Here is an 11,273-nt window from a genome sequence, read left to right on the forward strand (position 1 = left end):
AGGCTGCTGCCACGTGATGCTCTTTCAGCCCCACCCTCGGGAGGGTCCTGGGAAAGCAGCCCCTTGGCCGCTTTAGCCCCTCCCTGCAATTTTCTTGTCCCCAAAGGGAACTTCCATGGGTCGGGCCAAGCAGGTGGGATCCATCTTGAGAGTCCCAACGAGCAGACAACCCTATTTCTGAGCGCTCCCTAAATTCTACTCCCTCATCTACCCAGGATGTTTAGATTGACAAGGGCAGGTGCTGGGCATTCAGCGGTGGGCGGGACCATGGGGACAAGTGGGTTGATTCGTTTGGCTGTGACTGAAAATGGTGCAAATGTGTTTTCAAAATCTGTGGTGCAGGGTGTTCAATGTTTCACCTAAAAAATAGTGGCGGCTAAAACCTGTCCTTGCATTCAAGGGTTTTACAGGGGCTCTAATCAGATGCATTCTTGATATACAGCCTTTCAAGTGACTGACTTTTTTTTTTGCCTAGACTTTAAAATATATGTATTTAGAGCTAACATAAGCTCTCCTTGAAAGCAATTTAGTTAAGACCATTGATTGAGAGAAAAATCATACTATTAAAACCAGAAGCAGAGACACAAGCTTGGTGTGGAACAGCCCCTCCATGAAAGTGGCACAGTGTAGTGACATCGATCATTTATGTCTACAGACACGTAGTCAAAGAGGACAGAAGACCACGTGGACAACGTGCTCAGTCCAAAGTCCAGAACTAGAAATAGGCCAGCTCGTCCTGCCTGGTCTTGTTGGTCTGGTAGTCGTCCAAGGCCAAGGGCTTCTTTTCATGGGGGAGACTTTCAAACACTCGAATATGTACGAAGACATCATCTTCAACTTGAACCTTGATGAAGTAGTTGATCCCCCAACCATCTGGCTCTGGTACTCCACAGCCTTAAAAAGGGTGTACCTCTTGTTTTCCTTCTCCTCCAGCTGGGACTTCACCTGGTCAGCAATGGCCTGGATCTCAGCCGTGGCGGGCCTGGTGGCGGAGGTCCCACCCAATAACATCCCTGTACCACTCATGGTGGGACAGCCGGCACAGAGGAGCTGCAACAGGAGCGGAGTAGGGCAAGTGTGATCAACTGACTTTTACAAAAGCTCACATCCAAGGGCAATGCAAGAAGTTGTGATGGCATCAACTGCGTGTCTGAGGTTGTCCCCTTTTCCCTTATGCAGGCAACAAAAACTTACCCTGCATGTTTCATGGGTACAAAATACATTACGCATCACAGGGAATAAAGAGGAACTGCCACGGGATGGCCATCGTAAACTAGAGAGGCCATCGGGAAAATACAACAGAGCGGGCTCCGACGGAAGGGCTCACTTTTCAGAGCACATTTCCTTTTCATGGGTCTTTATTATTCAGGAGCTTCAGGCTCCATAGCCGTGCGGCCACCTGTCATGGATGACCAGGGTCTTCTCCAAGGAAGAAGAGGGGAGGATCCCCACTTACTCCACCAGGAACCATGTGTTAAGAAAACAGACGAACAAATAAAACCATGTTTTCATGAACTTTGCAATGAGCTGAGAGGAAACGTAGAAACTAACAGAACAGAAATATTCTGCCTTTCTGTACAATAGCTTTTTTATTTTATTTTAATTTTTATTTATTTATTTTTAGAGAGAGAAGGGAGGGAGAAAGAGAGAGAGAGAGAAACATCAATGTGCAGTTGCTGGGGGCCGTGACCTGCAACCCAGGTATGTGCCCTGACTGGGAATCGAACCTGGGACACTTATATAATAACTTTTGTTAGAATGTTTCTACCCAGATGTTCTAGGGGCTTTAAACTTCTAGATTATTCCAGGTCCTTTCTTTTCTAGATTATTCTAGGTACTTTCAAATTTAAACACCATCCACAAAGGGTTAAGCCAAGGTCTGAAAAAATCTCGCCAAACCGAATAGATGTTGGTGAGTGGATTGTAGCCTCCTGCCCCAAAGCCTGGAGAATGGAGGGAGTGGAGCTGGGGAGAGAGGGTCTTCTCTCCCGGCCTTGGATGGATTCAGCTTATGTTTTCCTTCTCTGAGTGAGTCCGCGCTGCCTTGGGCAGATTCGGCCTCCAGGCCGAGGTGTCTGACACTCAGGATGGCTTCTGTGTCCTGTCTCCCAGGAGATTTGTCGTTCCCGGAGCAGGAGGCCCGAAAGCACAGGCTAGAGATGGAAAATGAGCCAGCACAGCATGACACCACTTTCCCCTCACGCAAGTTGTCTGACTGTCTGAGCCCCCCGGCTGATTTTAATGGGACTTTTTTCTTCTTACAGTGCATTGTGCTTGGTGTGATGGGGACAAAAAATGATCATGTTGCCACTGCTTTTAAAGGCCTTTGGTACAGAAGAAAATTTTACATAAAAGTCCAGGACTTGATACAATACGAACTGAACACCCAAAAAACCCCACTTTGCCATTCTCTCCACCCCCTCCTCACTTCTCACTCCTCTCTGGCCCGCTCCTGGCCCTGTGGTTGAAGTCTGCAAGGATCATTTGGTGCCACGAGGCAGAGCAACAGGACAGACAGGCTGGGCTTAGGAAGCAGGAGGTTCAGGACCTGCCGAGACCGCACCCACCACGGGCTTCCTGGCCCTGGCACGTGGTCCAGCGACCGTGGGCCCGGCACAGAAGGGTCCACTGGGCAATTCCGGGATAAGTTCCCTGAGGTCCGAATGTTTCCTGTGCTTCAGTGTCGAACCCACCCTTGTGTTGGGCCCTGTGTAATGAAAGGATCAACAGGCTTAACCATCCATCCATTTGTTTGTTCATTCATTCAACAAATGTTTATTAAGCACCGATTACAATTTTTAAATGGAAAAAACGTGGAGGAAAAGAAAGACAGCAGCTATCGTAATCACGCAGAAATAAGGGACAGCAGTACCAGTCAGAATCCACAGTTGTAGACAAAAGTATCCACTGAGCCTTGTTTTAAAGGGAAGGGATGTATGACAGGAGCTGAGGGGCTTGCAGACTTGGCAACCGGGCATAGGCCCCACCACCCGACAGGGCCGCCCCAGCAAGGCCTGTCCGAGCCCCCAGCAGCACCCACTGTGCAGTGGGCTCCACAGCTCACACTGATGAGGTGCGAGGTGCTGCCTGGGAGTAGGCGCCCCTCCATGGACTGTTCTCCACGGTGGCTGGTACCACGTGCCACATGCCACGTGCTCCACTCTCCCGCTGCCCCGGGCCCCTCCACCTTCCCTGGGCCTGCCCGATGGCAGAACCCATGTTTCAGGCTGCTCACCAGCCACAAAGGAGGCCGGGGTGTTGCGTCCTGACTTTGACTTTGGAAACGTGGGTCTGCTAATGTGGGATTTTCCTTAAAATAGAAAAAACAGAGACCCAGAGACACAATGAACAAGCTGGTGGTTGCCCCTGGGAAAGGGGGTAGGGGGAAAGTGGAAAGAAAAAAACCCAAACAACTAAGTAGAGACAATTCAGAATTACAAAATAAAAGCCCCACACATTCATGTCTTTGATTGAACAATAACATATCTAGGATTATTACCAAAATAAAGGTCTGAAGTGAGGTCCCAAATTCCTAGTAATGATTAAAAAAAAACAGGAAAAAAGATGTTTAAGAAATGCAGGCTGATAATAAGTAAATTAGACAAGTGTGTAAGAAAATGTCTTTGGAAAATCTTTTACCAAGAGCCAGTCACCAATTTTATTAGGAATTCCTTTAGAAATATAGGGAACTTGAGACATAGTCCATAACTTTTTTAAAAAATTATGATTTACAAACACATTCATTGTTAAGAAAATTATTAAATACATTTATATGGAATTAAAAAAAAACTTTTTCCTGTTCCAACCATTGCCACACCCACTTATCAATTTTGTCTGTATCTTACACATTTCTCTATACACACACACACATATTTTATATATAATGGCTCTTTTCACTCAAATAAAATCATGCCATACTACATTACAACTTTATTCATTTTATAACACACCATCAAAATATGTTAATGTAAGTACAGATTTACCTTATTTTTTAAGTATTTCATGAAAAATTTCGAAAATACATAAAAGTAGACACAACAGCATAATGAACCTAAATTATAACCCCAAATTCAACACGGTCAATTCTGATGCATCTGCATCACCACCCATTCTCCTGTCCCCAGAATGATTATAAGCAGACACTAAGCATCCCATTACCCCATCAATGAGTAACTCAAAAACCGGGGTCAGTGGGAAGGGGCCAGGTAAGGTCTCCGCCATAACTCCTCCAACCTCCCACCACAGTGCGAAAGCAGTCACGGAGCCTGCGTCACACAGGTGTGGCTGTGTTCCCATCAACTTTATTACACAACGGGCTGGGGCCAGATTTGGCCCATAAACCACAGTTTGACAAATTCTGCTCGAGAAGAGAAGCACTTTTGCCCTGACCAGTGTAAATCGGCTGGTTGGGCATCATCCCGCAAAGCGAAATGGGGTGTGTGCTAGAGGCAACCAGTAGATGTTTCTCTCCCTCCCTCCCTTCTTCCCCTTTCTCTAAAAATAAATAAATTAATTAAAGTCTTTTTTGTTTTTTAAATTTATTTATTTTTATTTTTATAGAGAGGGGAAGGGAAGGAGAGAGGGAGAGAAACATCAGTGTGTGGTTGTGTTTCACACGCCCCCTACTGGGCACCTGGCCCACAGCCCGGGCATGTGCCCTGACTGAGAATCGAACCAGCAACCCTTTGGTTCGCAAGCCTGTGTTCAATCCACTGAGCTACACCAGCCGGGACAAATAAAGTCCTTTTAAATAATAAAAGATAAGCACTTTTTTCTTTAATGCTAAAAGAATGTTAATACAGAAATCTCTTCTTGCCCTGGTCAAGTAGCTCAGTTGATTAGAATGTTGTCCCAATACGCCGAGGCTGCAGGCTTGATCCCCGGTCAGGGCACACACAAGAATCAACCAATAAATGCATAAATAAGTGGAACAACAAACTGATGTCTCTCCCCGTCTCTCTAAAGATCAATAAATATAAAAAAATTTTTTTAAAGATTCTTTTCTCTAATATCATCAAACCTAAACCTATACATGTTAACAATCCCTTGATATCATCAAACCTGGTCAGTGTCAACTTTTCCATAATTGTATCATAATCTTGTTCATAGTTGACTTAAATCAGAATAAAATAAGACACACATATTCCAACTGCTTGTGGCCTCTGAGTCTACTTTAACCTACAGTTCAGTCTCCATCTCTTTTTTTTCTCCCTTAAAATATTCGTTGAAGGGTCTCCGCAGGGTCTCCTGTGTCCTGTAAGTTCCCCACAGTCCAGGCTTTGTGGACTGTACCTCTATGATGTCACTGGCACGTTCCTCTGTCCCGTGTATTCCTCACAGATCAATAATAAGATCTAGAGTCTTGACAGATGGTGGGTTTTTTTTTTTTCTTCTTTGGCAGGACGACTTCATCATGCAGTATGTAACATCCAATGGCCTCTTTCTCTGTCCTGTCCTGGCTCGCCACCAGCCAGGGCCTGACGATAGCGGGTCTGTGATTCCTTCTCCACGTATCAGTCAAAGTCCTCTAAAGAGAATCGTTCCTTTCTCTACAGTTTCATTACTCTGAGATACGGATCGAACAAGAAAACCAAAATTGACTGCTGTGTTTTCCTTTAATTTACTCATTGTCAAAATAATGAGATGTTTTCTCGAAACCCTCCAAAGCTATCCAATGAAGGTGTGTTCTTTCTGCTGTCATTATGAACCGACAGATTTAAACATTGCAGCTGCTGTTCTTATTGATGCTGAAAGCGTCCGTTGTCTCACCTTCGGTCAACGAGAACTTATTCGGGACAGCACTTCAGTGCTCGGACACCGTTCTAGTGGTACTTAACGGCTTCTTTTCTTCCTGGTCGGACAAAATTCAGCTTGTTTGTGCCCCAGACCCGGAATCAGCCATTCCTTTGGAGTCCTGGTCCCTTTTGGTGGGAAGTGACACTGAGAGAATGAAATCTAGGTGGCAGGGGGGCTCACCGCTACCGGGTCGGTCATTGTTTCTAGGCATGTTTGGTGGACGGAGCTAAGAAATACATTTTGTTTTGCTGAGGATAAGACTGATCATGAGTTCATACTGATATTTCCAGTTCAAATCCAGGACTACAGGGTTTGTGCATGACCTCGTCAATGTGACATTTGCACTTCCTCTGGCCGTGCCAATAATCTCAACTCTCAGCGCCGCTTTCATGGTCACTGTTCCTGTAACAACACACACACGAGTCTCCAAACGGCGGTACCGACACCGCCATCAACAACATGATCACTGAGAACAGTCCCCTGTCTTCAGGGTCGTCTTGTTTGTGTGGAAGGTTTGGGTAGGGTTGGTTTATGTCCTTAGGATATATCCCCCACAAAGGAAACATACAGTCGAACTATTCTCTTTGAAGTCAATTGGAATGGTTTCTTTTCAGAACTATGTCCCACCTAGGAACGGGTTCATTTGTTTCAGTTTTCAGTGATTGCTTTTTCAATCCATTCAGCTTTGTTTTAGAATTCTCCATAGCATTTACATTATCCCAAAGTTAAATATGCAACATAAGGTATGTTCGAAGAAGTCTAATTTCTATCCATGTTCCCTCTACTCTACTGTCTCCCTTCCTTACAAATAACCACTTACTGTGTTTCCTCCTTCCGTCTTTTAAATATAAACCAATGTGTAAATGTTTTGTATTTCCCCTGTCCTTGGTTGAATGGGCTCCTGCATCTGCCTACCAGGGAGATACAGTAAGCAGCGTCCCTCAGATTTGGGCCATGAAAAACTCTTTTCCTATGGAGTATCCCAAAGGGTAAACGTTAGGCAAAACTCCAGTGGGAAATGCTGCTACAATTCCTAGAGAGAAGAAAAATAACCTATGCATGCTCAATAAGGACAGATGAGCCGAAAACAATTTTTCTCATCCCCAAGGTGAGAGGATCTCTTTGTTTTCCACCTAATAAAGTCTCCTCCTTAACTCATCAACCCTCTGCAAGAAGAAGATTTTCTGGGAGTCTTCTGAGAACACCCCACCATGGACCTGGGAGGGACTGTTGGCAACTGTGACCACCAAGCATGACGACACAGTAATTCCCTGACTCCCCCCCACACGGCAGGTCGGCTCCTCGCTGGTGGGATATTTCCTTTCTCCTGGGCCCGCCCCCTCTGAACAGCGTCACTTCCTGGCATTGTGAGGTGTCCTCAATGGCCAGAGATCATAACGTAAGCCAGGAAGATGTCTTCCCATTGTTTCGCCTCTGTCCTCCCCTTCCTTAGCATCATTACCTAACACTAAGGAAGAGATGTCCTGAAACATCGGCCGTGAAAGGCCGATGCCCTGTCCTAGCTCACAGGTCCAAGTGCACGCCCGCTCTGAAGAAGTCCGCGCAGTGGGCCTGTGTCGGGTTGTGTGTCCTTCCTCCCCGAGGACGCCTCCTGGGTGGTCGCTTTCTGTGCAGCTGAAAGGCTTCTCTTCGCTCCGGGCGATAGTGGTAGTGGTTCGTGGGTCTGGACAGAGGATGGGAAGATTGGACTCCTCACTGGTGATGCATCAAGAGAAAATTAATAAAGGATCTGAGCCGCACTCAGTTGACCTGAATTCTTGCTGAGATGGGGCTTTTAGGAACCCCGATGAAGAGATCAACCCTACTCTCTCTGTTTCCACGCGGCACTTCAATACAGCACTAGGGCAATTTGGCTGATGGAACGAGCCAGCGTGAATCTCTGCAGAGTGAAAATCGTGTCCCTAGAGGGCTGGCTGGGAGGGAGATGAGTATTGCATGAAAAAGGCCAGATCACTGCAGGTGCAGAGGGTTCACGGCCGCCAGCGTTTGTACTTGCCGGTGTGTCAGCCGCCGAGTGAGGCTGTATTGAGCTGGGACTGTTTTCCTTCAGGCCTCCGCCGTCTCCTAAGTCTGCGCCTGCCCACTGGGGGCCTTCAGGGGCGTCTTCTGCACATTGTTCAGGCAGCCTGCCAGGGGAGCAGGTCTTGTACCCGATGCCTATCACCTCTGGCTCCCACCCTCCTTACTCCTTTGACCTTTCACCCAGTCCTGTAGGCCAACTGCTTTCTCACGGGCCCCCAGTCACCTCTGCTGGTCTTTTCCCCATGTACACTGCCCCTGTGCCTGCATGGAATTGCACAGGTTTGCATCGGGATGCCTCAAGTGGGATCCTTTGCTATTATTTCTCTAACTGTGGTCCGTAGGCCACCTGCACCAGAATCACCTTAGGGTACCTGTTAAAAATGCAAACAATGAGGTCTCACCCTAGGCCTGTCCAATCAGGATTTCCTGTAGGAGGCTTAGAATCCGCCCTTTAACAAAACCCACCTGGTGCCTCTGCATCCGAGTTTGAGAACCGCTGACCCGGCCCCCCTTACATGCAGGGCTGGCGGCCGGGCTTCACCCCAGCTGACCTCTGTTTCTCTAAAAAGCCTTGTCTGTGGGGCAGAGCAGCCCACCTGCCTCATGCCCAGAAGCTCTCACTATTAAATACATGTTGCAATTTTGCTTTACCCCGCACTCACAAAGCCCTGTGAGCTCAACACATCACATCTGGATAGTCTTTTTCAGTTCTCATTGAAAAGACTTTTTCCACCCACTCTGGACAATGGACAACAGGCAGTATGGGCCTGTGAGCCCCTAGGGAAGGGACACAAGTGAAGTGAGTTATAAACCCTCCGGGCTTCCCACCTCAAAGCCAGTCCTGAACTGCAGGTCAGGCACAGAGACCAAAACAGACCCTGGCAGTCTCGTCAAATTGCGATGACAGAGATCGGGGTTCGGGGGGCAGGGCACAGGCTGGAGGGGCCGCACAGAGAGAGAGTTCCAGAAATCTGAACAGGGAGGGGCCTTGAGTCTTTGACCGAAAACCTCATCTGCACATACTGAGGATAAAACTCATGTGCGTCCCCACCAACCAGAGTGGAGGGACCTCACCCAATACCGAAAGGGGCATTCAGCACAGACCCCAGAAAGGGCCACACCTTAGAAGTGGGGCTAAATTGGTCCCCAAATAAAGGCTACTCTATAAGAGCTTAAAAACCAGTCCCCAAAGGACCAAACTGATCCACAAGTAACTTAACTACCTGTCTCTTAAACTCTAACACACTTTAAAAAAATAAATATCTAGCATTCAACAATGAAAAAAAATGTAATATCCTACATACAATAAAAAATTACTAGGAAGCATTTGAGATCTTGCTCCCTGGCATATCTCATCAGTTTGGCTCAAATAAATGCACGTAAAAATTCCAAAAATGATTTACTAGACTTCCAAGAAGCATGAAAATGTCATACTCATAACCAGCAGAAAAATCAGCCAACAGAAAAAGACCCAGAAATAATGGAGACATGGAATTATCAATAAAACCATGAAGCAAATATTATAAATGTGTGATCGCTCAAAGTGACTCAGAAAAGGTTAGCAAAGTAAGAAACGAAGGGAAAGATATAAAAGAGAAGCAAATGAGAAATACAACACTTAAAATGAGCATTTTACTTCATGGAATTTACAGATTAAACATCCCAGAAGAAAACATTAATGAATTTGAATTCAAAATGAGGCACAATGAGAAAAAAAAATATTGAAAAAAGTGAAAAGCACCTCAGTGACCGGTGAGATGCGATCAGGTCGTACGGCGTAAATGTAAGTTAAACCCAAAGAGGAAAGAGGAGGGCAGGAAAAAAGCCCCTGAAGAAATAACACCTGGAATTTCTCCAAAGTCCGTGAGCACTGTACACCCGCAGATTCAAGAGGCTTCACACACCCCAATCAGCACAATAAACTCAGTGAAAACTACACCCAGGCCCATTAGAACCAAACTGATGAAAACCTCTGACAAAGGGAAACCTCTTCAAAGCAGTCAGAGCAAAAAGTCACAGTACTGAGAAAGGAATGAAGTTATGAATCACGACGAACTTCATGTCAGAAATTACATAAGCCTGAAGACAATGAAGGGATATCTTTTAAGTGCTAAAAGAAAAAAAAAAAACCTGTTAACCTAGAATTCTATGCCTGGGGCAAAACTAAAAGTGAAAGACTTTCAGATGAGCAATAGCTAAAAGAATTTCTCAACAGCAAGTGCAGCGCAGGAAATGCAATTCTTCGTGACCCGCCGGCAGGAGGAAGCCTGGTGGAACTCGGGGCTACACAGAGAAACGAAAAATGTCCCAAAATAGTGATGTGTAGGTAAAATAGGTATTTCTCTTATTTTTAATTTCCTTGAAAGATAATGGCTATTTAAAGTAAAATAATAACAATAAACTACGGAAGTCCAACATATGTAAAAGTAAAACCTATTAAAACAATAACATAAAGGACAGGAAGGGGAAACGGAAGTAAACTATTGTTAGTCTCTTGGGCTATACTTGAGGTAGCACAATATTGCTTGAAAATAAACTGTCATAAGTTCAAAAGGCATATTTTAATCCTTAGAGCAACAATTAAAAATAAAACAGAGGAAAAACTAATAGGCCAATGGTGGAAATAAAATGGAATCTTAAAAATATAATCAATTAACCCCAAAAAGCAAAGAAAAAAGTAGAAAATGAATAATATGGGATAGAAAAAAGGAACAAGTAACAACATGGTAGGTTTTATCTCAACATTATCAATAATTACATCTACAGAATCTAGACACTACTATCAAACGGCAGGTATTACAAGACTAAATTTCAAAACCAAAGCGGAACTGCATGCAGTCTCCGAGACAACCACAAGTGAGTTGGAAATCAAAGAACGGGAAAAGATAAACCCTACAAACACTACCCCCATGAAATGCTGGAGGGGCTTTGTTAATATCAGAAAAATAGATCTCGGAAAAAGAAATACTACCAGGAGGAAAGAGGGACATGTGACATTGGTAGAGGGGTCAACTCATTTGGAAGACATAACAGTTCTAAATATGTAAGCACCTAACAACAAAGCTTCAAAAAACATAAAGCAAAACTGGCAGAACCAAAGACAGAAATAAACACATCTGCAATTCTAGACCCAAAAAGCCCAAAACATGATTGAGATCACCCATATTTTGCTATGTATAATGTGTACTTTTTGCCCAGATTTTTGAAGGAAAGTGAGGATGCGCATTATACATGGGCCTAATGATTATATACCATGGGTATAACAATCCTGAGTATATTGCACACCCACCTTTTGTGTGCATTATACACCACAAAATACGGTAAATGTCTTTCCACCCTGAGCGTGGAATGCTGAAAACTAGATTTAATTAGATTTAAGAAAAAGAAAGCAATAGGGTATTTTTAGTAGGTAGATGTTAAAGTTTTACCCAATA

General features: G+C 44.9%; 1 protein-coding gene across 1 annotated transcript; it reads right to left on the reverse strand.

Moving 5' to 3' along the window:
- Positions 1 to 473: 473 nt before the first annotated feature.
- On the reverse strand, positions 474 to 1,057 carry LOC114512488 (cystatin-B-like). Its single transcript, XM_036016090.1, is given in 2 exon segments — positions 474 to 861; positions 864 to 1,057. Coding segments are annotated over 2 exon segments (309 nt in total). The 5' UTR covers positions 1,027 to 1,057; the 3' UTR covers positions 474 to 715.
- Positions 1,058 to 11,273: the final 10,216 nt, after the last annotated feature.

Source organism: Phyllostomus discolor, chromosome 15 (assembly GCF_004126475.2).
Source record: "Phyllostomus discolor isolate MPI-MPIP mPhyDis1 chromosome 15, mPhyDis1.pri.v3, whole genome shotgun sequence".
Classification (NCBI taxonomy): Eukaryota; Metazoa; Chordata; class Mammalia; order Chiroptera; family Phyllostomidae; genus Phyllostomus; species Phyllostomus discolor.